The 27,642-nt window shown below is 24.7% G+C and overlaps 8 protein-coding genes across 8 annotated transcripts in view; 5 read left to right on the top strand and 3 right to left on the bottom strand.

The window, feature by feature from the left end:
• Positions 1–34: 34 nt before the first annotated feature.
• Positions 35–5,370, bottom strand: DDB_G0272450 (hypothetical protein; the record flags this gene model as incomplete). Its single annotated transcript, XM_640174.1, has 7 exons — positions 35–246; positions 391–3,623; positions 3,778–4,245; positions 4,360–4,491; positions 4,573–4,608; positions 4,735–4,968; positions 5,063–5,370. 7 exons carry the CDS (start codon positions 5,368–5,370, stop codon positions 35–37), a joined length of 4,623 nt encoding a protein of 1,540 aa, XP_645266.1.
• A 444-nt stretch (positions 5,371–5,814) lies between these two features.
• Positions 5,815–8,349, bottom strand: rcaA (peptidase M41, FtsH domain-containing protein; the record flags this gene model as incomplete). The annotated part of the gene is made up of 1 exon (XM_640175.1): positions 5,815–8,349. The coding sequence occupies one exon, from the start codon at positions 8,347–8,349 to the stop codon at positions 5,815–5,817; it is 2,535 nt and encodes an 844-aa protein (XP_645267.1).
• A 1,237-nt stretch (positions 8,350–9,586) lies between these two features.
• On the top strand, positions 9,587–12,385 carry DDB_G0272200 (hypothetical protein; the record flags this gene model as incomplete). The annotated part of the gene is made up of 2 exons (XM_640176.1): positions 9,587–9,651; positions 9,817–12,385. 2 exons carry the CDS (start codon positions 9,587–9,589, stop codon positions 12,383–12,385), a joined length of 2,634 nt encoding a protein of 877 aa, XP_645268.1.
• A 972-nt stretch (positions 12,386–13,357) lies between these two features.
• DDB_G0272452 (hypothetical protein) lies at positions 13,358–14,341 on the top strand (the record flags this gene model as incomplete). Its single annotated transcript, XM_640177.1, has 1 exon — positions 13,358–14,341. The coding sequence occupies one exon, from the start codon at positions 13,358–13,360 to the stop codon at positions 14,339–14,341; it is 984 nt and encodes a 327-aa protein (XP_645269.1).
• Positions 14,342–14,467: 126 nt separating this feature from the next.
• On the top strand, positions 14,468–15,625 carry DDB_G0272292 (hypothetical protein; the record flags this gene model as incomplete). Its single annotated transcript, XM_640178.1, has 3 exons — positions 14,468–14,488; positions 14,883–15,004; positions 15,175–15,625. 3 exons carry the CDS (start codon positions 14,468–14,470, stop codon positions 15,623–15,625), a joined length of 594 nt encoding a protein of 197 aa, XP_645270.1.
• A 551-nt stretch (positions 15,626–16,176) lies between these two features.
• On the top strand, positions 16,177–20,021 carry DDB_G0272294 (hypothetical protein; the record flags this gene model as incomplete). The annotated part of the gene is made up of 5 exons (XM_640179.1): positions 16,177–16,274; positions 16,369–16,456; positions 16,778–16,805; positions 16,918–17,050; positions 17,132–20,021. 5 exons carry the CDS (start codon positions 16,177–16,179, stop codon positions 20,019–20,021), a joined length of 3,237 nt encoding a protein of 1,078 aa, XP_645271.1.
• Positions 20,022–20,187: 166 nt separating this feature from the next.
• Positions 20,188–22,382, bottom strand: DDB_G0272454 (hypothetical protein; the record flags this gene model as incomplete). Its single annotated transcript, XM_640180.1, has 5 exons — positions 20,188–20,341; positions 20,421–20,887; positions 21,000–21,914; positions 22,008–22,125; positions 22,249–22,382. 5 exons carry the CDS (start codon positions 22,380–22,382, stop codon positions 20,188–20,190), a joined length of 1,788 nt encoding a protein of 595 aa, XP_645272.1.
• Positions 22,383–23,150: 768 nt separating this feature from the next.
• Positions 23,151–27,642, top strand: part of DDB_G0272456 (HEAT repeat-containing protein) — a gene marked incomplete at both ends in the record, with an annotated part of 4,769 nt that continues 277 nt past the window's right edge. The window contains 3 exons of the mRNA XM_640181.1: positions 23,151–24,221; positions 24,325–26,067; positions 26,168–27,642. The exon at positions 26,168–27,642 is cut by the window's right edge and continues 277 nt beyond it. Coding sequence (XP_645273.1) covers positions 23,151–24,221; positions 24,325–26,067; positions 26,168–27,642 — 4,289 coding nt within the window. The remainder of the gene's footprint in view (positions 24,222–24,324; positions 26,068–26,167) is intronic.

The raw sequence follows: 27,642 nt of genomic DNA on the forward strand, positions 1-27,642 counted from the left end.
TTTAATTTGATTTTATTACAATTTATATTTTATTTTATTTAAAACTTCTAAGTTTAAAACGTTGTTTTACAGAGAATGATTTTTTCATTGTAAATAATCTAATGGAATATCTATGTTTTCTATAAATTAAAATAGCACCTAATGTGAGAAGTGAAACACAAACAACTGGTACAACAACAGCAACTGGAATTACCCAATTTTTTTTTGTTTCTGAATTACCACAAGATGATTCAAAGTTTGGAGATACTATTATTTTAAAATTAATTAATTAATAATTTTTTTTTAAAAAAATTAGAATTATTATTATTATTATTATTATTATTATTATTATTATTATTATTATTATTATTATTATTATTATTATTATTTTAAAAAAATTATTATACAAACCTAAAACAGAGAAATCTGGATCAATAAAACATTCATTTGAACAATGTGGTAAATTTAAACCAACAACAATTGTAGAAGATGAAGATAAATCTTTAACAATTTCACTAGACATAAAAGTTGATCTTCCATCAGATACAACTTTATTAATGAATCTACCACTTAAAATTTTTGAATTCTTTGAAATTGAAATGTAATTTAATGTTAAATTTGGATCAATATTTGAGGTATCAGATTCAGATTCATGTTGATTACAAGAGTTATCTTCTTCACTATCAAGATTTGATGTTTCACCTGCAGATGATAAAAATCTTAATTGTAATGTATTTAGGGCACTTTCATATTGATAATTTTTAATTGAAACTGAAATTTTTAAACCACCTTGATCAATTTCTAAATTCATACCTGCAAATGTATATTTTTTAGATGAATTAACAATTTCTTCAATTATTAAGGTTATATTTGAAAATTGATCAATTTGTTGTGAAAATTGATAAATATATTTGGTGGATGGATCAATGGTAATATCCCATTTCTTTTTTAAATCATTGGTTTTAACAACCTCACCATTATAATCTAATTCAACAATTGAAATTATTGAAATTTCATAATTTACATCTTGATTACTAATTGATGCTGCCCCAGTTTCCACATTGACTTCTGTTTTTGATACTGGAATTTCTTGATTCTTTGTTTCTCCTCCAATTGTGGTTGAAGTTGTTGATGAAGATGATGTTGTAGGTGGTTTAAGTGATGAACAATCAAAACCAGAATAATCAGAACTACAAGTACAAACACCAATTGATGTATCACATTTACCATGATTTGAACAATCTTTTGGACATTTAAATACTGTACTAATATATTGGAATTTATTTTTACCAATAAAACTACTACCATTTTGTGTTATGTTTACATCTTTTGTACCTGAGCCTGCTGGTAATTCACAAATAATTGTATTTTCAGTTTCTATTGGATCAACACATTCAACTCCTCCAATTGTTACTGTTAAATTAATATGTTGATTACTAAACCAACCATAAATTGTAACTTGACCACCACTTGTTGTACATGGATCAATTGAACTTAAATAATGAATTGGTGTTGTACAATTATCAGATTTCCAATTGGGAGTACATTTACATTTACCAATGTCATAATTACAAACACCATTATTTAAACAATTTACTGAACATAAAATACCACTACAATCTGAATAGGTCGTACCATCATTACATGAACAAATACCAGTTTGATTATTACATGAACCTAAACCACTACATTCGATATTATTTTTTGATGGACAAGTAATTAAATTTAATTCACAACTTTCACCTTGATGAGATGAATCACAATTACATTTTCCTATGGTAGTATCACAAATACCATGACCATTACAGTCTGACTGACATCTAATACCACTACAATCAGCGCCAACTCTACCAATATCGCAGGTACAACTACCAGTTTGATTATTACATGTGCCCCATCCACTACAAATTGCTTTGTTTGAAGTTGGACATGAAACTAAATCCATTTCACAACCAGCTCCTTGGTGAGAAGAATCACAATTACATTGACCTACAGTGGTATCACAATAGCCATGTCCACTGCAATCTGATACTGGACATGAAATACCACTACAATCACTACCTACTCTATTAGCATCACAAGTACAAATACCAGTTTGATAGTTACATGTACCCCACCCACTACAAGTTGCTTTGTTTGAAGTTGGACATAAAATTAAATCCATTTCACAACCAGCTCCTTGATGAGAAGAATCACAATTACATTGACCTATAGTGGTATCACAATAGCCATGTCCACTGCAATCCGATACTGGACATGCAATACCACTACAATCACTACCTACTCTATTAGCATCACAAGTACAAATACCAGTTTGATTATTACATGTACCCCATCCACTACAAACTGACCTATTTGGCGTTGGACATGAAACAAAATTCATTTCACAATTAGCTCCCTGATGAGATGGATCACAACTACATTGACCTACAGTGGTATCACAATTACCATTTCCATTACAGTTTGGTACTGGACATGAAATACCACTACAATCACTACCTACTCTATTAGCATCACAAGTACAAATACCAGTTTGATTATTACATGTGCCCCATCCACTACAAATTGCTTTATTTGAAGTTGGACATGAAACTAAATCCATTTCACAACCAGCTCCTTGATGAGAAGAATCACAATTACATTTACCAATACTAGTATCACAATAACCATGATCACTACAATCTGATATTGGACATGCAGTTTCACTACAATCATTACCTGTTCTACCAGTACCACATGCACATACACCTGTCTTTTTATCACATATACCAAATCCACTACAAATAAGACTAGAATCATTAGATGGACAAATTAATGAAACGACTATAGATGAACAATCAATACCTCCATATCCTTCATAACAATCACAAGATCCAGTTCTTGAAATACATAATCCATGATTACTGCAACCGTTTAGACATTGAAAAATTTTAATTTGAGTACCATTTTGTAAATTAGGATCATAATCAACTGTTAGATGTACACCCAATGTTTGCCAACCAGCCAAGTTCCTAACGGTTAAATATGTTTTCATATTTAAACCCAAAACCAAAGAATCATCGACAGCAGTAGTAGTTGTAGTTCCAAGTTGATTGGTAGTTGCAAGTGAATTATCAGCTATAATTATTTCGCTATTACTATTTGTCATTTCAATTGCATTACTAATGACACATTCAATTCTATAAAATGTTGAAGAGATAATATTACAATAATAATTTGAAATATTAATGGAAATTAAAGTTTTATCATATGTGAAATCAGAACCATCAAAAATAACTGTATAATTTGGATAAACTGTTACCATTGAAACAGTTGGATTGTTTTGAATTACTCTTGCGAATAATGTTACTCCTGGATTTTGGAAAAAAATGGAAAACAATTGATTGGTTGAATAAGTATAACTGGCACTAAATCTTGTTGATGGAATTTCCACTTCCCATTGTAAATTTGGTATTGTTACTATATTGCTACCATTAAAACCTAAATTTCTACCTTCCATATAAATTTTACCAGTTCCCATTCTCAATGATGGTTCAATTGCACCACAATAACTATTTGCTGAATCTTTATTTGTAAAATAATTTCCTAAAAAATTATTTTCTAAATTATTTTTCATAAAACAAATAAAACAATTTGGGATTAAACTTTTTTATTTTTATTTTTTTAATAATAAAAAATGGATTAATAATTTTTAATTAAAAAAAAAACAAAATAATAATAATAATAATAATAATAATAATAATAATAATAATAATAATAATAATAATAATAATAATAATAATAATAATAATTACATACCCAGTAAAACCATTATTTGAAAAATTAGTATTACTAATTGAACAATATGATTGTGGAATTGTACCAACTATATTATTATTTGATATATCTAAATTTTTTGTAAAATTTAAATTATGAATTTCTGGTAAAAAACCTCCAATTAAATTATCTGATAAATTAATGTTCACAACCTTTGATAATACTGAAAAAGCAGATTCAATATTTGTAAAATTTGAACCAGAAAGTTTAAAATTTGAAACTAAAGATGATACATTTTTAAATTGGAATGAATTAGTTAAAACGATTGAAAAATCTCTACTTGTTATTATTTCTACATCTGTTAAATCTGGATAATTTTTGAATGTCAATCTTTGAGGAGTTTTTTGAATTCCAATTTTTAATTTCAATTTTTTTACTGTCATTATATTATCACCTTCAAATAAATAATATTGATTTGTCATTGAATTAAAATCTCTAGTTGTTATTTCACTTTTTTTTTTGTTTTTTTATTTTTAAAAAAAATAATAATAATTAATAATCACTAATTTTATAATTATTATTATTATTATTATTGAAAAAAAGAATAATTTTAAATAAACTTACATTTCCTCAATACCTGTATAATTTCTAAATCTATCAAATGAATTTTCATCAAATTGATTTTGTAAATCTAATTTAAATTTTTTGATGTTGGTAAATCCTGAAAAATCTGGAAGATTTTTTGAAAATAATTCTCTAATTATCATAATATTAGTTTTTAAATAAAATAAAATAAATAATAATCTTAAGATTATTATGATGATGCAAAATACTTACAAAGATCTTGGATATGAAGTACCACCCCCATTACTTCTGGAATATGTAACTTGTTGAAGACCCCCTATATTTGAATTATCAACAAGTTTTCTTTATACCAAATGAATTATTAGTGATTTATTGATAAAATAAATTATTAAATGAAAAAAAAAAAAAACTTACAAGTTTACAATATTTGTTAAACCTTCTAAATATTGTACATAGTTCAATGTTGTATTAAAACCAATAAAAACTGATGGTAAATGTACTTGAGTTGATATTGATCCAAAAATTGGTCTTGGATTTATTATTTTAACTGATGTTACACCTTGATAATCTTGATTATAATTGTTAGTATTCATAAAATTTGTAGCATTACTAAAAAAGCTATTGTCAATCATAAAATCATACAAAGTTCTTTTTTATTATATTTAAAAATATATATATATTTATAAAAAAAAAAAAGTGTAAATATTTTTTTTTTTTTTTTTTTTTTTTTTTTTAATCTTACATTGAAGTTAAATTAAAAAAACCAACAAACTCATTGGGCATTGGATTTATATCATCAATATTACTGTGTAAAATTATTTCTGTAATATAACTTCCAAAACATTTAAAACTAATTCCATCACACAAAATATTTTCTTTACCAACGAATTCCTTATCGCTATAAATGGGTTGAATGGTATTATTTCCATGATTATTTAGAATCCCCACTGCTAAATTATATTCAGTTCTTATGATTGCATTATTAATTCCAATTAATAATGTTATTATTAATACCAATATTAAAAATAAATTATTAATATAATATTTCATCTTTTATATTTATTGTATTTTTACATAAAAAAAAAAAAAAAAAAAAAAAAAAAAAAAAAAACAATAAAAAACAAAAACAAAAAAAAAAAAAAATAAAAATAACAATCATCTCAGAATTCTAAAAAAAATGGCAATCGGTAAACGGTTTTTATTTTATTTTTATTTTTTTTTTATTTTTTTTTAAATTTTAGATATTTTTTGTACAATGTTTTTTTTTTTTTGATCTAGATTGTGTTGGTCAATTTTTCATTTTTTTTTTTCTTTTATTTTCATTTTTTAATTTTTTTATTTGAGAAATAGATAATATACATTTTGATATTTTAAATAAAAAAAAAAAAAAAGAAAAAAATAAAAAAATAAAAAATAAAAAAATAAAAAATAAAAAATAAAAAATAAATGAAATTTCCAATAAATTATTAAAATATATTTAAATTATTATATTGTTTATTTTTTTAAATTTTCATCACTATTTTCTTCTTTTGGTTGTTGTGGTTCAATTGAATCGACTTCTTTTTGTTGAGATTCAGTTGATAACTCGGCCTCTTTTATTTTTTCATTTTCAGTTTCGCCAGTTAATTCAGCCCAAGTAGTTTGTTCACCATATGGACGTGGACCAAGTATAGTTCTGAGATCATCACGTTGAATCACTTCTTTCTCTAATAAAATTGTAGCCAATTTAATGAGTAATTCTTTCTTTTCATGTAAGAGTTGAGTAGTTTTTGAGTAGGCGTCATTGACCATTCTTCTAATTTCTTCATCAATCATACGAGCAGTTGCTTGACTGTATGGTTTAACTACGGTGATATCATCACCTTCCTTTCTGAATGAAGCAACACCAACCTTTTCACTCATACCATAGTTGACAACACTAGCACTTGCCATTTTGGTGACTTTATCTAAATCATCCATAGCACCTGTTGAAATACGATCGAAAATGATTGATTCAGCGATACGACCACCCAATGAGACACAAATACGATCGAATAATTGTTCACGAGTGTAGAGGTATTGATCTTTTGGTTGATATTGTGCGAAACCCAATGTACCAGAACCACGTGGTACAATTGAAACCTTGAGAAGTGGATCAGTATGTTCAAGGAACCAACCAACAACAGCATGACCAGCTTCATGATGAGCTACGATAGTACGTTCCTCTGGTGACAATACACGATTCTCTCTCTTTAAACCAACCAATACTCTCTCGATTGCCTCTTCAAAGTGATCGAAATTGGCAGAGGTTGCATCTTTTCTTGCGGCAACCAATGCACCTTCATTACAAACGTTTGCTATATCGGCACCACTGAAACCTGGTGTAAGGGTTGCCAACTTCTTGGCGATCTCTTCCATTTCACCATCGAGTTTGATATTCTTTAAATGTACCATGAAAATGTCTTTTCTACCCTTGATATCAGGCTTACCAACATAGATTTGACGATCGAATCTACCTGGACGAAGTAATGCTGGATCCAATACATCACTACGATTGGTACCGGCGAATACGACCACACCAGAGGTTGAAGAGAAACCATCCATTTCAACCAACAATTGATTCAATGTATTCTCTCTCTCATCATTATGGAAACCACCACGTGATCTTGCTCTACCAACCGCATCGATTTCATCGATAAACACAATACAAGGTGTATTGGCACGTGCTTCCTTAAAGAGATCTCTAACACGAGATGGACCTACACCAACAAACATCTCGATGAAATCTGAACCACTAATTGTGTAAAAGTTGACACCAGCTTCACCAGCGGTTGCTTTTGCTAACAATGTTTTACCAGTACCTGGTGGACCTGATAAAATGGCACCCTTTGGTATACGTGCACCCAATTTCTTATAACGACTTGGATCCTTCAAGAAGGAGACAAATTCCATAATCTCCTCCTTTGCTTCATCCATACCAGCGACATCCTTAAAAGTGGTGGTTGATGTTGCTTTCACAGCTTTACTCTTACTCTTAAACAATGATGAGGCACCTTTGGTCAATGATGAATTAATACCACGTGAAAAGTAAATCAATAAACCAATCATTAAAAGTGTTGGACTAATTGCAACCAATTCTCTTAGGATCTTATTGGTATGATTGAATGTTGCAAACACTTGTTTGTTCAATGGAATTCCTAATGCATCTTGATCCTCTTGTAATTTTCTTTGGAAATCCTCTGGACTGATAATGGTGATAGTGTGAACTTTCAACGAACCAATACCACTTCCACCCACCTCTGGTTGTACCTTTTCAACAACTTCCGCAGTTGTATTGGTTAATAAAATTGAGTGAATCTCTGCATTTGGTAAAATCTTATTTCTAAATGTTTGATAATCAATCTCATCATTCTGTGGTTTAATAAATGTAAAAATTAAAATATTTGCTGCAACTATCGCAAGTATTGCTGCTGCTCTTGGTGTAAAAAAACTTGAAATTGGTGAATCTGGTTGATTACCTTTTTTTTTATCTTCTTTATCTTTATTTTCTTCTTCATTTTCTTTTTCTTCTTTATTTTCTTTTTCTTCTTCTTTTTCTTCTTTTTCTTTTTCATCTTTTTCTTTTTCATCTTTTACTTTTTCATTTTCATTTTCTTTTTTATTTTCTACATCATTTTTATTTTTATCTTGTTTTACAGTGGTTTCTTTTTCATTTTCAAACTTTTTTTCATTATCTTCATCTTTTGGTGATTTTGGTGGTGGTGATGATGATGAAAATCTTTTAAAATTTGATTGAATTTCTGATATAAATAATTTATTATTTTCAATTTTATTATTATTAAAACTAGAGTAAATATTACATTTTAATATATTTCTATTACTATTATTATTATTATCTATTATTGATTGTGGTATTTTATTATTTTCATTGTTATTTATTAAAGATCTATTTAAATATGATATTAATCTTGACTTTTTTGTTGTAGCATTATTTGAGGCAGTTGAAAATAAAATTTTGGTAGTTTTGAGGATATTACTACTGCTTGACATTTTTATAATTGTCCTTTTATATATTAATTAATGTATTATATGTATATATATATATATTTTTTTTTTTTTTGTGTGTATTGATATTATGTAATTTTGTTTATTTTATTTGTGAATATGTATTTTATTATTTGTTATGTGTTTTTTGATAAATTAATCAAAAACAATGCGCAAATGGGAAATTAGAATGAAAATGATTAAAAAAAAAAAAAATTAAAAAATTAAAAAAAAAAAAAAAAATTAAAAAAAAAAAAATAAAATTAAAAAAAAAAAAAAAACAATTCAATTTCCATGTAAAGAGTATGTGTTAATTCTTCATTCGTTTTTATTTTCCAAATACAATTTTTTTTTTTATTTATTTAACCACAATCAACTTTGGTTTTTTTTAGATTTTTAATTTTTTAAATTTAATAAATAATCTTTTTTTATTTATATTTTTTTTTTTTTTTTTTTTTTTATCCCAAAAAATAATACACTAAGATGAAATGAAAAAAAAATTTCAACAGAGAAAAAAAAAAAAAAAAAAAAAATTTTTTTATAATATAGTACAAATAAGAATAATCAATAAACAAAAAATATAAACCCCAAAAAAAACAATGAGTTAATTGAAAAATACATATAATAAAGTTAATTAAACTTTAATTTGATTTTCGCCATTTTGCTTAAAAAAAGAAATTAAATTATCAACACTAATATTATTTATAAATATATTTTTTGCCATTAAGTGTTGGTGATGCATCTTTTGCTCAAAATATGAGAGGTGGTGTGTCTGTATTTGGTAAAGAAACAATATTTACTGTGTTTCGAGAGTTTGTGCTACTTTTCTCTCCCCTTTAATTTTTAATGATTGATATTAATGAACCAAAAGCAAATTTTCATCAATAGACCTTTTTATTTTTTTTTTTTTTTTTTTTTTTAATACAACATTTGGGTAATTTATTTATTTATTTATTTTTTTTTTTTTTTTTTTTTTTGCCCATAATCAAAAAAATCTTAATCTTTTTTGGAAAGCATTCAGAAATAAAATTAAAAATAAAAAAAAAAAAAAATTAAAAATAAATAAAAAATAAATAAAAAAAGATTTTTTTTAGATTCTATTGATGAATTTGCTTATGGGGTTTTGATGTGCTATCGAAATTGTGAAAATTAAAAAAAAAAATTATTTAATAATTTTTTTTTTTTTTTTTTTGTCATTCACAATTTATTTTTCTTCTTTAAAAATCTCTTTTTTTTTTTTATTATGTCTTCAATTAAAATCAAAAGTATAACAATCAATCACTCAAACTATTTAATTAGAGTGACAAGGTAAGTTGTTTTTTTTTTTTATTTTTTTTTTTTTTATTTTTTTATTTTAGCATAAGAATATATTTACCAATAAACCTTTTTTTTTTCTTTCTTTTTTCTTTCTGTTTTTTTTTTTTTTTTTTTATCAATTTTTTTATTTTTTTTATTTATTTTCAAAAAAAAAAGACAAATTTCATTTGAACCTAGTAATGGAGAGTATGTATTTTATTTACCAGATGAAATAAATAGTAAAGAGGCAATTGATGTTGAAGATCCAGTTTGTAATGGATCAACATTATTGTATCCTCGTAAACCATCATTCCCAGCAGATTTGGAACGTTTCAAGAATCAAAGATTCAAAATTCAAACAATTGATGGTTGTCAAATCATTGGTAAATTAATTGGTACACATGAATCGTCAAAGACAAGTACCCAAAATGTGGTAACAATTGATGTTGAAACTTTTCATTCACCAAAGAATTCATTAACAGTTCCAAAAGGTTTAATATCATTAAACCAATCTCAAGTGTTAACTTATTTCCTTCTAGAAGAATCATCACCATCATCATCAACTGGATTTCAAGTTGGAAATGCCAATAGATATACAAAGATCGTTATCAACAATACAAGCATTGCAAGAGATATCTTAGTAAGTTATTGTGTCATTGGTAATTCAGATTCACTTGGTTATTTTGTTCATTCAGTTAAAGGTATTCAAAGTAAACCATTATACACTAAACCAAATTTAGAATCCAACATTCCAATTAAAATTACAACTGAATATATTTGGAAACCAATTTGGGATATTACAATTGATAGAGAATCAAATTTAGTTGGTGATGGTCATAACAACAATAACAACAACAACAACAACATAACTGATGATGGTAGTTTTTATGGTGGGTCAGGTGTAACATTTAATATTATAACAAAAGATGAAAAATATGTTTACACAGTTGAAAATTTTGTTTGTTATAAAAATTATGAAAATAAAATTCAACTCAATTCATTCGAAACTACATGTAATCGTGCAGTATTTGTTCATTTAGCTGGTCCAATTCAAATTGCATTATACTTTGAAAATAATTCAAAATCATTACTATCAAAATCAACTATTAAATTTGTTGATGATTATACTGAATCACCAAATTTAGATTTATCAAAACCAACAACATTCCAACAAAATACAAGAGATTTTGGTAATAATATCAAAAAACCAGTTGGATTGTTCTTTTCAAATGATAAGAAAACAGAATTTGAATTTTTAAATCCAGTTGAACCAAAATCAATTGGTATCATTGTATTTAAAGTTCCAAATGAAAGTATTAAAGTTTACAAGGATATTGCTCATCAACCATTATGGGGAACTAAATCAAAGGAATATAGAATCAATGAAATTAAATTATCACTTATCTTTACATTAATGGATGCTCAAGTTTTAAGTAAAATTAAATATCAATTTGTAAATGCAACTCAACTTAAAACAAAATATATTGTTGATTGTAATTCAATCACTATTAATAAAACTAATAATAATAACAATGCTTTTGGTGGTGCTACTGCTGCCAATGGTCGTGGTGGTGGTGATGATGATGATGATTCCGGATTACCAAGAAATGAAGATGTCAGTATCGATACTTCAAATTGTGAAAAGATTGGTGAAACTTTATACCTTTTTGACTCTTTACCACTTTCAATTAATCAATTTGAAATGACCTATAGAAATAAGAAACAATTAATGACTCATTCTAGATTACCACAAGTTGTTTTAACCTATTTAAAAGAAAAAGGTATTGATGTTAGTTATAGTCCAAATAAATTTGATACTTATGATCTCTCAAGTTTGGATTCAATCACTCAAGATACTCTCATTAAATTAATGGGTACTTTATCATTGGAAGAGAAAACAAGTAATTATTTCAATAAAGCATTCTCAACAAGTCCAATTGCAAGCATTTTATTCGATGCTTATGATTTCAATCAAACTGCAAGTAAAGGTTCATTTAATAATAATCCATCTTTCGGTTTATTTGGTTCACAACCACCTCAACAACAACAACAACAACAACAACAGCAACAAGGAGTAGGAGGTTTGTTTAGTAATGCACCTCAAGCTCATGGTTTTAGTTCTGGAGGTCTTTTTGGTTCAACTGCACCACCACAAACCAGTTCTTTCGGATTTGGAGGATTCAGTAGTGCTCCAGTTTCAGCAACACCATCAGCAGCACCATCATTATTTGGTAGATTAGTTAGTGCTCCAGTTTCAGCAACACCATCAGCAGTACCAACTGCCACTTCACAATTCGGTGGAACAACAAGTTTTAATAAAATTGAAACTCCAACTGGTACCCCTACCTCTTTTTCATTTGGTGCTTCCACAACACCAAGTTCCTCAGGATTTGGGGGATTCGGTAGTGCTCCAGTCTCAACAACACCATCATTTGGTGCTATCCCTTCTTCCCCAGTTGAAAAAACAACAGCAACAACAACAACAACAGCAACTCCTCATTCAAATACAGAATCATCACTATTTGGAAGCACACAAGCCAATATCACTTCATTGTTTGGTGGCTCGTCTACTCCACAACCATCCACATTCTCATTTTCAACACCACAATCAAAATTTGAAAATAATGATACCACTGATTATACTCCAACACCAACTGATAATATTACTCTTACTTCAATTTCAGCAATGCCACAATTCTCAAATAAATCTGTTGAAGAAATCAAACATGAACAAACAAAAAAATAAATTTGTAAATCCAATAAATAAATAAAGATAAGATTATAGAATATAACATTTTATATATATGTTTTTTTTTTTTCAATATTATTTTATTTTATTTTATTTTATTTTATTTTATTTTATTTTATAAAAATTTTATATTATTTTTAAATTATTTCTTTGGTTTTAAAATTTAAATTTGTTTTTTTATCATAAATCAAAAAAAAATGAAATTCTCTTAGTATTTGAGTTATTCAATTTCATTTGAATAATCAAAATTCAAAAAATAAAAAATATCAATAAAAACTATATAATTTAATTTTATTTTTTTTTAAAAAAAAAAAAAAAATCATTAGAAAAATAATCTTTTTATTTATTTCCATATTTTTTATAAAAATAAATTTAATATTGGGTTGAATTATATCATCAAGTTCTATTGAATCTTGTGTTCTTGATGGTACTGTATTTGCCCAACAAGATAAAACAAATTTAAATTTGTGAAAAAATTAGTTGTTTCACTATACATAGATTCACAAAAAGTAAATAATATCTTTTTACTTTTTTTTTTTTTTTTTTTGAACAAAAGGGAAATTATTTTTATTACAATATTAACTATCATCACCATATTAATAAACCTTTTTTTTTTTTTTTTTTTTTTTCTCTTTCCACTTTTTTTTTTTTTCTTTTTAAATTTAAATTTAGGAAAATACAGAAACTTTTAATTTTCAAATTAATGAAATTAAAGATGAAAATGGTTAAATAAAAACATTAGTTATGCCAATTTCAATTTCATTTAAAAAATCAGAAATATTTATAAATTATCCATTGGTTTATTTGCAAAATGTAGCATATCAACCAAAAGAAACAGTAATTTATAAAACAGATTATCTTGTAACTAGTGGTTGTAAAGATACACCAAGTGATCATACATGTCCAGGTGCAACAGAAATCAATGGTAAATTAATAAGAGATAGTCAAGGATTTTGTTGTAGTTGTTAAATGTCTGATTATATTGATGCTGATCAAAATTCAAGAGCAAATTTAGGTTGTTCACTATTAGGTTCCCAATCATCATCAGCACACTGTTTATCATTTAGTCCAATGAAATATGATGTTTATAATATTGCCAAAACTCAAGTTGAATATAAAATCACAGCAACATTAACCTATAGTTATAATCAAAATCCAATCACTCAAGATATAATTTTATCAAATTCAAATCCAATGGGAATGGATTCATTCAGCCAAGCTATGATTAGAATTGTTGGCGATTTTCAATCGTCAACTCAAATTAATCAATTCACTGATAAGAAAGTTGTGTTTCCATATAATCAACCAAATTCAATAAATACTGCTATGTTGTTAGACCAGAATTTCTTTGATTTGTCAGGGTTAACATGTAATAAAATTGGGGTTTCCTATAGTGCCTTTCAAAATCAACCAAATAAATGTGCAGCTTTATTTGGGTCTTGCCTTCAAAATCAAATCGCTGATTATTATAATGCTGATGTCACATTAATTTCAAATGGAAAGAAAGGAAACTATATTGCATCTCAATTTGGTACAAAAGTTGCAGGTGACCAAAATTCAAGATCATTGAAAATTAGATTCGATGAATCTCATAGAACAATGTTAACAATTACATTGAAAGCTGATTCACTTCAATATAGAGTTGATATATCACCAGGTAAAATTATAAGTTATCAAATCGATCGATTTGAGTCAATGTCAAAAAATGGTATATTAAGAGTAAAAGTTCAAAATATTGGTACAATTAATTCAGATTATACATTGGCAATAGTTAATTGTTCAGGTGATATTAATCCTATAGATAGTAAAGATGTAACCATAAAATCAAAGGAAATTTATAGTTTTGAATTTCAAATTTTTACAACTTCAAAATTAGATTCATCTTATCAATGTTTTGGTGATTTATATAATGAAGTTGCTCAAGTTATCCATAGTTGCCCATGCCAAAATTAATATGGCTGCTGAAATTAATATGGTAATTTTGGCATGGGACTTATGTCTGCTAGAATTACCACATTAATTTCAGCAGCCATATTAATTTTGGCATGCACAGACCAACTATTTTAGGCTGAAATTAATATGGCTGCCGAAATTAATATGGTAATTTTGGGCATAGAAAAATAAAAAAAAAACTCAAAGTCATTTAATTAATAATAATCATCTCAAATATAAAAGAATTAAAAATAATAAAAAAAAACTCATGGGATTAATTACAGTAACAATACTGATGACAAGAATAATTATAAAATAAAAAAAAAAAAAAAATCTTTTTTTATCTTTTTATTTTTATTTCTTATTTATTTTCATGTGTTCAAAAAAAGTGGTGGTTTAAAACAATTTATTTAATTTTAAACTGTATGATTGTTTAAACAATTTCGAAATAAGTTTCTTTAAAGAAATTCTGTATTTCTTTTTTTTATTTTATTTTATTTCATTTCATTCTATTTTTTTATTTTTATTTTTTTATTTTTTTTTTTTTTTTTGTATATTTAAGTTATTTATTATTATTATTATTATTATTATTATTATTATTATTATTATTATTATTATTATTATTATTATTATTATTATTATTATTATTATTATTATTATTATTATTATTATTATTATATTATTGTTATTATTATTATTATTATTATTATTATTAATATTACTATTATTTAATTGACCGAAGGGATATCTTTTACTTTTTTTTTATATATAATTGTTCGAAACTTTAAAAAATAAAATAAAAAAAAAAAAATTAAAAAAAAAAATATAAAAAAAAAATTAAAAAAATTAAAAAGTATTTTTTTTTTTTATTTTTTTATTTTTCCACCCGAAGATGTCGCTTTTTTGGAATTTAAAGATGTTGAATTCAATCAAAGTGATGAATTTGGTGTATTATTTAACGAAGTTACTATTGATAAAAATGATTTGAAGTACAAAGTAAATGTTGAATTTAGAGAGGCGGAGACAAGTAAAAATAAATTGCAAAGGGATATCGAAATAACCAAAAGAAAATCAACAGATGACCTAGTTGAAAAAGCAATCGAGCACTCTACCACCGAAGTTAGATCAACACATGAAGCTGCAACAACTTCCAATAATGGTGGAATCACAACTCAATCAAACAAAAACAAAACGGGTAAAAAAAGAGCTAATCAATTACAATCTGATGCTGATTTTACCAAAAGATTTTCAAACGAAACTTCATCTGTTAGTAACAAAAGAGAAAGTAGAAGAGTCAATAATTAAAATAAAAAATTAAAAAAAAAAAATTATTTTAATTTTTTTTTTTTTTTTTTTTTTTTATTTTTAATTTTTTTTTTTATTTTTAATTTTTTTTTATTTTTAATTTTTTTTTTTGTGAGCCGTAGACATAAATGAATAATAAAAAAATATATATCAACTAAAAAAAAAAGAAATGAAAATAAATTATAAAATTAATAATAAAAACAAAAAGATAAAAATAAATAAAAGATATAAATAAAATAATATGAAAATTTTTTTTTTTTTTTTTTTTATTATTATAATTATTATAATAAAAATAATAATAATAAAATTTTGTTTATTTTTGAGATGATTATTAATTAAATGACTTTGACTTTTTTTTTTTTTCTATGCCAAAATTACCATATTAATTTTGGCAGCTATGTACATGCTGAAATTAATATGGCTGCTGAAATTAATACGGTAATTTTGGCAGACATAAGTCCCATGCCAAAATTAATATGGCTGCTGAAATTAATATGGTAATTTTGGCATGGGACACATAGTATAAGATTAATTTTAATACATCTGAAACTATGATTGATAATGGTCCTCAATCTGGTGAGAATTCATTGGATAGAGATTCTTTAAATATTGGTTCTCAATTTACTTGTGATGATGTTAGCCCAAATTTGTAAATATATTAAAAAAAAAAAAAAAAAAAAAAAAAAAAAAAAAGAAAATATTAATTTTAATATTATTCATTTATAATTATTATTTATTTATAGATTAAATATAGTTTGCTATTATGACCAACTAAAAATTTGTAGAACTAAATTTGCATTGTTTTTAACAGTTCTTGTAGTTATAGTAATAGTTATTATTTTATGTTTTAAATTACCGATTATTAGAAATTTTCTTAGCTAATATTTTGTTGTGGTTGTTCTTGCTTTAAAAATAAAAAGAAGAAATCACCATCAAGAAAAATAAATCTCAAAAAATAATAACATTAACAAAAAAAAAAAAAAAGAAAAAAAAAAAAATAAAAAAAAAAAAAAAAAATAACAATTATAATAATAACAATAAAAAATATTCTATTTTTGGAATAACTGATTGGTGTTATTTTTATAATTGTGGTTATTCCCCCATTTTTTTTTTTTTTTGATTTGAAATATTTTGATGATTTTCAAAACATAGGGAATTTGTAAATTTGGTTCAGTGGGGTGTAGGTTAAATTTTTTTTTTTTTTTTTTTTTTTTTTTAATATTTTTTATTTTTTATTATTACTTTTTTTTTTTATTGTATTATTATTTTTTAATTTATATATTGTTATATAGATAATTTATATTACCTTTTTTTTTATTGTATTATTATTTTTTTAATTTTATTTTTTTCATTATCCATTAAAAAAATGCTCCCCATAAGAAATATTACAATCAATCATTCTAGTAACCAAATATTTATAACAAGGTAAGAGCCATTACTATTGAAAAAAAAAAAAAAATTTATTTAAACAGTTTTTAAATTTTTTTTATTTATTTTTATTTTTAGATGTATTTGTATTGGTAATGAAATTGAAAAAAAAAAAAGTATTTTTGGAAATGAAATTGAAAAACATTGTTTATTTCCAATACCAGAAACAATAAATAGTGATGAAATAATTACTGTTGAGGATAGTGTTGAAAATGGTTCAACTTTATTTCATTTGAAAAAACCAGAATTTCCAAGAGATTTAGAACTTTACAAAAACCAAAAATTTATTTTTCAAACCTTAAACTATGGTCAAATTATTGGCACATTTATTGAAATTGATAATAGAAATAAATTAGAAAACAAATTTTTAGTATTGGATGTTGAAGAAGTCAATAACATTTGTAATGTAAAACCATTTTCAAAAGGAATAATATTATTAAATGAAAATGAAATATCATCATTTATTTTATTTGACCCAAAATCTAATATTAGTGGACCAGAAACTTATAAATCAAATGCAAAATTGGTAATCAATAATACCACCATATCAAGAGAGATTTTCGTTACCCATTGTTCCAAAGTTAATGAAGAGTCTCTTGGATATTATCATCATTTAATTAGAGGTATTGAATTTAATGACCTATTTACTGAACCAAATTTAAAGCCAAACATTCCAATTAAAGTTTTAACTGAATTTGTTTGGAAACCAATGTTTAATATTGGTGACATTAATAATAACACACAAGAGTCAAAAGTTTCTTTAACAATTATAACAAATGATGAAAAGTCTATTTATTCAGTTGAAAATTTTAAATGTTTAAAAAACTATGAGACAAAGATAATAATCAATTCATTTGAAACAACATATAATAGAGCAGTTTTAATTCATCCAATGGGTCCAAATCAAATTTCAATATATTTCAAAAACACTTCAAAATTATTATTTACAAAATCCACAATTCAATTGGTAAATAGTTATGAAAACCATATGATTGATTTGGTTGATGGTGAAGAAATATTTCTTCAACAAATTGATTATTTTAATTGTGAAACCCAATCATTGGAATTATTGAATTCTGTTAGACCAAACTCCACGTGTGTTATGATTTTAAAAGTTCCTAATGAAAAAATTAAAATCTACCAAGAAATTTCTCACCAACCACTATTTCCAGCAAGATCAAAGAGAACAAAAATTCAAAGAATAAAAATTTCAAAGGACATTATTTTTATAGATTTTGAATTTAAAAATAAAATTAAGTACCAAATTGTCAATTCCTCTCAATTTAAAACCAAAATGCTTATTCATTGCCCAAATAAAGAATTTAATATTAAAGGAATTTCTTGTAAGGAAATCAACAATGATGTTGATAGAAATTTATATCTTTTGGATTCAGATGCACTTTCAATAAAAGATTTAACATTATATTCTGTAAAGAACGAACAAGTATTTTCAGGTTCAAGTTTTTCAAAAGTTATTTCAAAATTCTTAGAAAAAAATGATTTTAAAAATACCATCTTAGATTCAGGAAAATTTGAAATTTTTAATTTTACAAATATGGATAAAAAATTTCAAAAAGACCTCTCCAAATTATTAGAAAAAGTGTATTTTGAAAAAAGTGATTCTAGTTATTTTGAAAAACAGTTCTCAAAAATGTCACTAAAAGAATCATTATTTGATCCTCTCTTATGGAGGGAGCATTCCCTTTATAGATTTTCAAACCAGAACAAGTTTTTTTTTGATTCTGATGCAAACTCTTTTTTTAAATCATTAAGTTTTGATACAGTTTCTAATAACAATACCATTTCTTCAACTGGACCTTACAGCCCCATACCAATTTCTTCCTTCCCATTTCAAAAAAATGCAGAATCTTTGGATCCTCCACCAATTCCTATCGAAGATATCTCCAATAGAAAAGATAAAAGTGGTGGCACATCTCCTATACCAAAACCAGTTGGAAAAGAAACCTCAAATACAAATAAATCATCTCAGGAAAATAATAAAAGAAGCTCTGACAAGAAAGTTACCTTTTGTACAAGTGAACCATCATTAGGTAACAAATCTCTATTTGGAAGTTCATCCAATCAACAAACTCCTGTAAAAATAGAGCCATCTTTGGAGACCAAATCTCTTTTTGGAAAACATACAACTCCAAGTACAACTGAATCATCTGTGTGTACCAAATCCGCTTTTGGAAGTTCACCCCCATCATTATTTGGTCAATCATCTCCCAACAAAACAACTTCAACCACTGAATCTGGCTTGGGTGAGGGAGAATCAATATCAACAACAACAACAAAAACTAGTGCATTTGGAAGCTCCTCAACTCCTTCATTTGGTGGTACATCTGCATTTGGTGGCCCTCAAACTACAGGTGCATTTGGTAGCACTACAACAACTAGTATGTTTGGAAGATCCCCAACCACTTTATATGGTAGTTCTCCAACTACAACGACTAGTATGTTTGGAAGTAATTCAAACACTTTATATGGTAGTTCTCCAACTACAACAACTAGTATGTTTGGAAGATCCCCAACCACTTTATATGGTAGTTCTCCAACTCCAACGACTAGTATATTTGGAAGCTCCTCAACAACTTTATATGGTAGTTCTCCAACTACAACAACTAGTATATTTGGAAGCACTTCAACCCCTTTATTTGGCAGTGCTTCAACTACAAAAACTAGTTTATTTGGAAGCTCCTCAATATTTGATGCAAAAAATCTCAACAAGACAACTCCAAAAGAAGAAATAAAGAAAGAATCTGAGGATATAAATGAAAATTCTTCTGAATTACCAGAATTAGTTCAAGATGAAGATTACGATATAGACCAAGTTGAAGATTTAGATGAAGATCAAGTTGAAGATTTAGATGAAGATTACGATGAAGATCAAGTTGAAGATTACGATGAAGATCAAGTTGAAGATTTAGATGAAGATCAAGTTGAAAATTCAAAAGATTCAGTTTAAGTTGAAGATGATGATGATATTGTTTATTGATGAGATAGTTATTACAAAAATAAAGGACAAAACAAAATAAAAATTCAAACAAAACAAAAAAAAAGATAAATTCTAAAAAATACCAAACAAAAACTTTGCAACATTATTTTACATCATATGAGTTTTATTTTTTTTTTTAATGTTTATCACATTGAGACTCTTCAACCAACCAAAGTATTTTCTTTATTGTGACCTCTGCTGTAATTAAGAGAGTATTATCTTTAATGTAACCATTTGATTCTAAATTATGGGTTTTAATTGAACGTCTATCTCCCCAACCAGAACCATCACTAAATTATTTAATAAAAAAAAAATATATTAATAAATTAAAAAAAAAAGAAAAGCATATGTTTATAAATTTATATTTACCGAATTGGAAAAGTTGCTTTATATTCACGATTTAAAGATTGTGCTGAATCTCTTTGATTATTAAATTTTAAAGAAAACTCGGTGTTTATAGATCTTCCTTTTGGAATATCACTTGTATCTAAAAATAAATATATACTAATATAACCTTTACTTTCATTATTATCTCCATCTGTAAAAATACCAATAAAGAATGGGAAACCTTCGATAATAAATTTCTCTGATTGATGATATCCATTTCTTTTACATTCTAAATAGTTTTTAATTTTCCAATCAATTTTAATTTTTGGTTCTGATAGTTTCTCTTTAATTAATTTCTCCAATCCTTTAATTTTCTCATCCTTTAATTGTAATTGATTAGTAAATTCTTTTTTCAATAAATTAATCTCTTCTTGTTGTTGTTGTTTCATCATTATCATATGTTGTGCTAATGTTTCATTTAAATGATTATTTAATTCTTTTCTTTCAAACTAAAGTATAAAAAAAAATAAAAAAAAATAAATTTTATTAATAATTTTGAAAATAAATATTTTATAATAATAAATAAATTTTATAAAAAAAAAAAAAAAACATCAAACTTACAGTTTTATCACAATAACCAAAAGTACAAGATATGATTTGATTTGGACAATTTTCATCTAAATGATACTTTAATTCTTTTTTTGATATTTGAGATTTACATTGATTACATTCTACTAATTTGAAATCACAATTAGTTTCATGGTCTTTAATTGAATAAAAAGTAAATTCAGATTTACAAAAGCTACATTCTATTGGTCTAAAAGGACAATTTAGATAATGTTTTTCTAAATCTTTAAATCTAATTTTAACACATTCAATTGGTTTTGTATCATAACTTGAAAAACTATTGTTATGATCTTCACCACTGTTACCCTCAGTTGTTAACAATTCATCTTCTTCATTATTATTATTTTTATTATTATTATCAACTATATTTGATTTTGAATTCAAAACGGTGACTCTAACAAATGGACTATTATTACCACTACTATTATTACTACTAGCACCAAAACCACTACAATTACCATGAATACTATTATTTAAACTAGATGTCATCGAACTAAAAACATTTACACCAATGAAACCATTATTGCTATTATTATTATTATTGCTATTACTATTATTGCTGTTATTATTGATATTACTATTATTATTATTATTATTATTATTATTATTATTATTATTATTATTATTATTATTATTATTATTATTATTATTATTATTATTATTATTATTATTATTATTATTATTATTATTATTGTTGTTGTTGTTATTATTATTATTTACACTAAATTTACAATTTTCAAATCTAAACTGACAAGAATTTTCATGACTTTCAATTTTCTCATATGAGTCAACAAACCCACAACCCTCCATATCATCTACCCAAGTTGGTGGTAAATTTTTACTTGAATTATTTAAACCTCCAAATGATGTCGGATGATTGTCAATTTTAAAATGATTTTTACAATATACCTATAAAATATATATATAAATATTATTATTCCTTTTTTTTAAATTCTTTAATTATTTTCTTATATAAATAAAAAAAAAAAAAAAAATAATTACATTTAAATTTTTTAGATGTTTCTCTAAAAATAAAGATCTACTTAAACTATCGAAATCCAATGAACATCTACATTGTGGGCATTCATGGCGATTCTTTTTTAAACTTTGTTGTATGCAACTATTAAAAATAAAAATAAATAATGATACATTATTAGTATGAAAGTTTTGAAAAAAAAAAAAAAAAAAAAAAAAACATAACAAAAAAACATAATAAAAAATATTTTATTTTTAATTTGCTTACCCTAAGCAAAATAAATGACCATTTCTACATTGACGAGGAGTAACTAAAATTTGAAGACATATTCCACATTGGATTTCTTTTATATTCTCTTGATCTACCACCAAAGTATCTAATGGGATTTGAGAAATATCCATCCAATTTTTATTTTTATTTTTATTTTTATTTTTGAAATACAAAATACTTTTTATCTTTCTTTTATAATGAACGAAACAAAAAAAAAAAAAAAATGAAATAAAAAAAAAAAAAAAGAAATAAGGGGGTTGAAATATTAAAAGAAAAAAAAAAAAAAAAAAAAAAAATTAATTAAAAATAAAAAATAAAAAATAAATTAAAATTAAATAAAAAAAATAAAATATTTTTGTTGAGAAAAACGATTTTATTTTCCATAAAAGATTTTATTTTTTTTTATTTTTTTTATTTTTTTTTAATTTTTTATAAAAATGGTTCAATATTTATCCACACTACCTCTGAAGTTGAAAAATTGAGAAAACTTTCAGCCAAAGGCTGAAATTGAAAATTATCTGTATCATCAAACCATTTACAAAATTGTATTCTCCACACCTGAAACTTTGGAACGTGATACTCTCCTCTCCTCTCCTCTCCTCTCTGAACGTATGAGTAAATTAGTAGGTTGTTGAACCAAAACATTTGGAAACATCACCCATTCATTGTGATAAAGAGCTACAAGCCTTAAATGAACTTTATCACCTTCTCAAAAAATTATAATGTTTTTTAAAATACAAATATAAAAAAAAAAAAATTTGGGAAATTCAAAAAAAAAAAAAAATAAAAAAATAAAAAATAAAAAAAAATAAAAAAATAAAAAAAAATAAAAATAAAATTTTGAAATTTTTTATTTATTAATTTTCTATTGTTTTTTTTTTATTTTTTATTTTTCGAAGATGGAAAATAACAATGGCAATAGTGTTATAAATAAAAGCAATGATAAAAATAGTAACAACCCAAACTATATGTTACTAGACAGGATATTCAGATTACAAAAACATAATTTATCAATACTATTATCAAATAATAATAATAATAACAATAATAATAATAACAATAATAGTAATATTACCATTCAAAGTGCCACAAACTATTTAAATGAACTGTTAAATTGCCTCAATGAATTGTTAACCAAATTTCAATCAAAAACTTTCCAATCACCACCACAACCTATAAATACATCATCAACACAAACCAATTATAATAATCAAAATAATCCTAATCCTAATCCTAATCCTAGTCCTAATCCTAATTCGAATAATAATAATAATAATAATACACATATTACAATTATATTATCAACAGAAATAATAATTAAAATTTTAGTTAAATTTTGTTCAGTTTTGCCAATGGATATAAATTATCATAAGATATCGGTATATGGATCACCAATTAATTTATCACTAATTCAATTACCTTTAAAATTAGCACAATTAATTGTATTGATTTCTAGATACCAAAATTCAATAACATTCAATGATCATCCAAATGAATTGGAACAATTAGTAAATTATTTTTTATATATAATTAAACCTGAAAAACAGATTGCATCATCTCCATCCACACCTTCTACACCATCATCATCATCTAGATCACAACAGCAGCAGCAACAACAACAACAACAATCATCATCGTCATCGTTATCATCATCATCATCATTTCATAATGTAAATACAAATTTAAGAATAGAATCATTGAAAGCATTATCATCATTACTTCATAATAATGGACCAAATATAACGAGTAAATTACAACAACCATTAATTGAATGTTTAATAGAATTATCGAATTATTCAGATCAATCAATTGATCAAGAGACTAAAAGAATTGCAATAGTTTCATTAGGTAATCTTTGTATGCAATGTGGTACCAAACTATCAAAATACTATATTCAAATCTATGATAGATTATCTTTAAATTTAGAAAGAGTAACATCTCATATAAATTCTGATAAATATTTAATTAAAGTAAGTTTTATTTTTATTTATTATTTTTATCATCATCATCATATCAATTGAGGTATACCCTCTCTCCCCCTTTATATAAATACTAATTTCATAATTAATTTAGTTTACATCTAGTATATTAAGATCAATGCAATTATTGATAACACAAGCTAAAGGTATTTTAGATCAAAAATCAAAATCATTATATAATATTTTAAAGACATTAATGTTTTATGGTGTAAATATTTCATCATCGATGTCATCAGTCTTAACATATCAATATCAATTTGAATATTCATCAAGAAAGAAGAAACAATTACAACAACAATTAGCAAATAATAATGTATTAAATAGTAATAGTAATAGTAGTAGTGGTGGTGCAAGTAGTAGTAGTGGTGGTAGTAATAATACGTCGCCCGCAATTGTAACCTCTGCTTCTATTCATAATAGTAATGGTAATAGTAATGAAAATGAGATTGAAAAGTCAACAGGTATAACTAGCTCAGATTCAGATATTGACGAAAGATATAATTTATCAAAATTAAGATTCTTAACGATAACACTTTTAAATACAATGGCAAAACATTCACCAAAGGTATTCTTTGGATATTGGACATTATTTTTACCAAGTACTCCTTTCCCTTTAACTCCAACCGTTTTCACTTCAATGACAAATGATCCAGATATTAAAATTAAAATTGTTGCTGCAAATTTCCTACAAACAATTATTGATGGTTCAAAAGATTATTTAGTTGCCATAAATACAAGTAATCATCATAATCATCATCATAGTCACAGTAAATCAATAACAACAGCATCACCAATCATGAGTAGATTAAATTTAAATGACAATAATAATAATAATATTAATAATTTAAATTCAAATTCATTTACAACATTTTCACAAAATTTAACATCAATTTTAAAAGAGATACATAATGGATTAATTATGATACTAGTACAAGATCCAAATTATATATTACCAGCATTTCATCAACAAATATTAAGATGTGTTTCAACGTTAATTATAAATTGTCCATATGAAAAATTGAATATGCCATCATTACTCACTAGTTTATTATCAGCTATATCACCATACATTCAAAATAGAGACCATTCAATTCAATTGACTTCTTTAATTTGTATAAAACAATTATTTGATATAACTCCATTATCTCCAAAAGAATTAACACCAGTTTTAAATAATAATAATTTTATAAAAATAATTTTAAATTTTTTAAATAATAATAATAATAATAATAATAATAATAATAATAATAATAATAATAATAATAATAATAATAATAATAATAATAATAATAATAACAATAATATTCTATCAAATACTTTAACTTCTTCACTAATTAATGAACCAAATCAACAACATCAACATCAACAACATCAACAACAAAATCAACAACATCACCATCAACATCAACAACAATCATTACACTTTAATCAAATTGAATATGTTAAAATTGAATGTTTACAGATTATAGGTGCATTAACAAAACATAATTTTACTATACTCTTAGAATATATAGATCTAGTTTATAATATATTAATATCAATATTAAAAAAAGAAATATCAATTCATAATAGTAGTGGTATTGTAAATAGTCAACAACAACAACAACAACAACAACAACAACAACAACAACAACAACAACAACAACAACAACAACAACAACAACAACAACAACAACAACAACAACAACAACAACAACAACAACAACATAATAATACTCAAAATATTAATAATATTAGTGGATTAAATGAATCATCAATTGGAAACTATTGTTTAAAAACATTTGAAGAAATTACAAAAGCCATTCAAGACTCTCATAAAAATAATAATACTGATATTGTATGTATATACATATATATATATTATTAAATTTATTTATGAATTTAGTGACTTGATATATTAATATATTTTTATTTATTTTAAATGATGATAATAATAGGATTATAAAATATGTGAAAAAGAATTTTGGAATTTATTTTTTTTAATATTACCATCATTAACAGTTGATCCATATCCACAAATAAGAGCGAGTATTTGTAATATATTTTCAAATATTGGATCAAAACAATTTGAATCAATGACAAAGAATTTACAAATGCATTTAGTTAGTGTAGTACTTGGATTAATATTTGATGAACAACATATTGTTAGAGCATCAGCATGTAGATCGGTTGGTATACTAATTAAAATTGATTCGCTACATGATGATGCAAACTTTTTATCAAATTCCGCATCATGTTTAACTAAATCAATGGGTGATGTAAATATAAATGTTAGAATTAAAGCATGTTGGTCATTGGCGAATCTATGTGATCATTTAGTATCTTTGAAATCAAAACAAGAATTATTATTCAATGATATACCAAGACAAATATTATCAAAAGTTTTAGAATCATTACTAAATAGTAGTTTTGATAATCCTAAAATTCGTTCAAACGTTGTTAGAGCATTAGGTAATTTTGCAAGATTCGCTGATAAAAAGGTTTTATATAATCTTAATGAAACTAGTACATTTTGTAAAATAAATGAAAATAATAATCAAAATTATAATAATCAAAATATTAGTGATTATTTTCATAGTATTGGAGGTTTTAATAATTTAATGAATGGTGTTGGTGGTGGTGGTGGTAGTAGTAGTAGTGGTGGTGGCAATGGTAGTGGTACTATTATTCCAACAACAGAAGAAGAAGAAGAAAAAGAAGAAATTAATATTGAAAATAAACAAAAACAATCATTACCACCACAATTTTCAAATTCAATAACATTAAAAAAAGATTCAATCATATTGGATAGAATAGTTGATTCACTTTTAAAGAATGCTCAAGAACCATCATCTTCATTTAATTTTGTAAAGGTGAAATGGAATGCTTGTTATGCATTAGGTAATATTTTTTATAATCAAGATATTGAATTTCCAAATGATGATAATAATAACAATAATAATAATAATAATAAATGGTTACCACAAGTTTATTCAACATTAATAACATTAATGAAAAGTTGTAAAAATTTTAAAACTAGAATTAATGCAACGTCATCATTAGCAACACCAACTCATTCACGTAGGAAGTATGGTCCATTCTATAAGGATGTATTTGAAGCAGTTTTAGAATCACTTTCAAATATAAACACTGTATCGGATACTTCTGAATTTCAATATCGTGATAACTTGGAAAAACAATTAGAAATTGCATTAATCCATTTAATTAGTGAAATGAAATCAAATGAAATTAAATCTTTTGATAATTGTTTCTTTCAATATACTGATATAATTGTAAATAGTTTTCAAAAACATCAAATCATTTTACCAATACCGCAACAACCACTACCAACTTCAAAAACATCATCATCATCATCATCCACATCATCAGAAGCAACCCCTTATTTATCATCTAGTGTTCCACCTTCTATAGT

The sequence above is a fragment of the Dictyostelium discoideum genome (genome assembly GCF_000004695.1).
Source record: "Dictyostelium discoideum AX4 chromosome 2 chromosome, whole genome shotgun sequence".
NCBI classification, from domain to species: Eukaryota; Evosea; class Eumycetozoa; order Dictyosteliales; family Dictyosteliaceae; genus Dictyostelium; species Dictyostelium discoideum.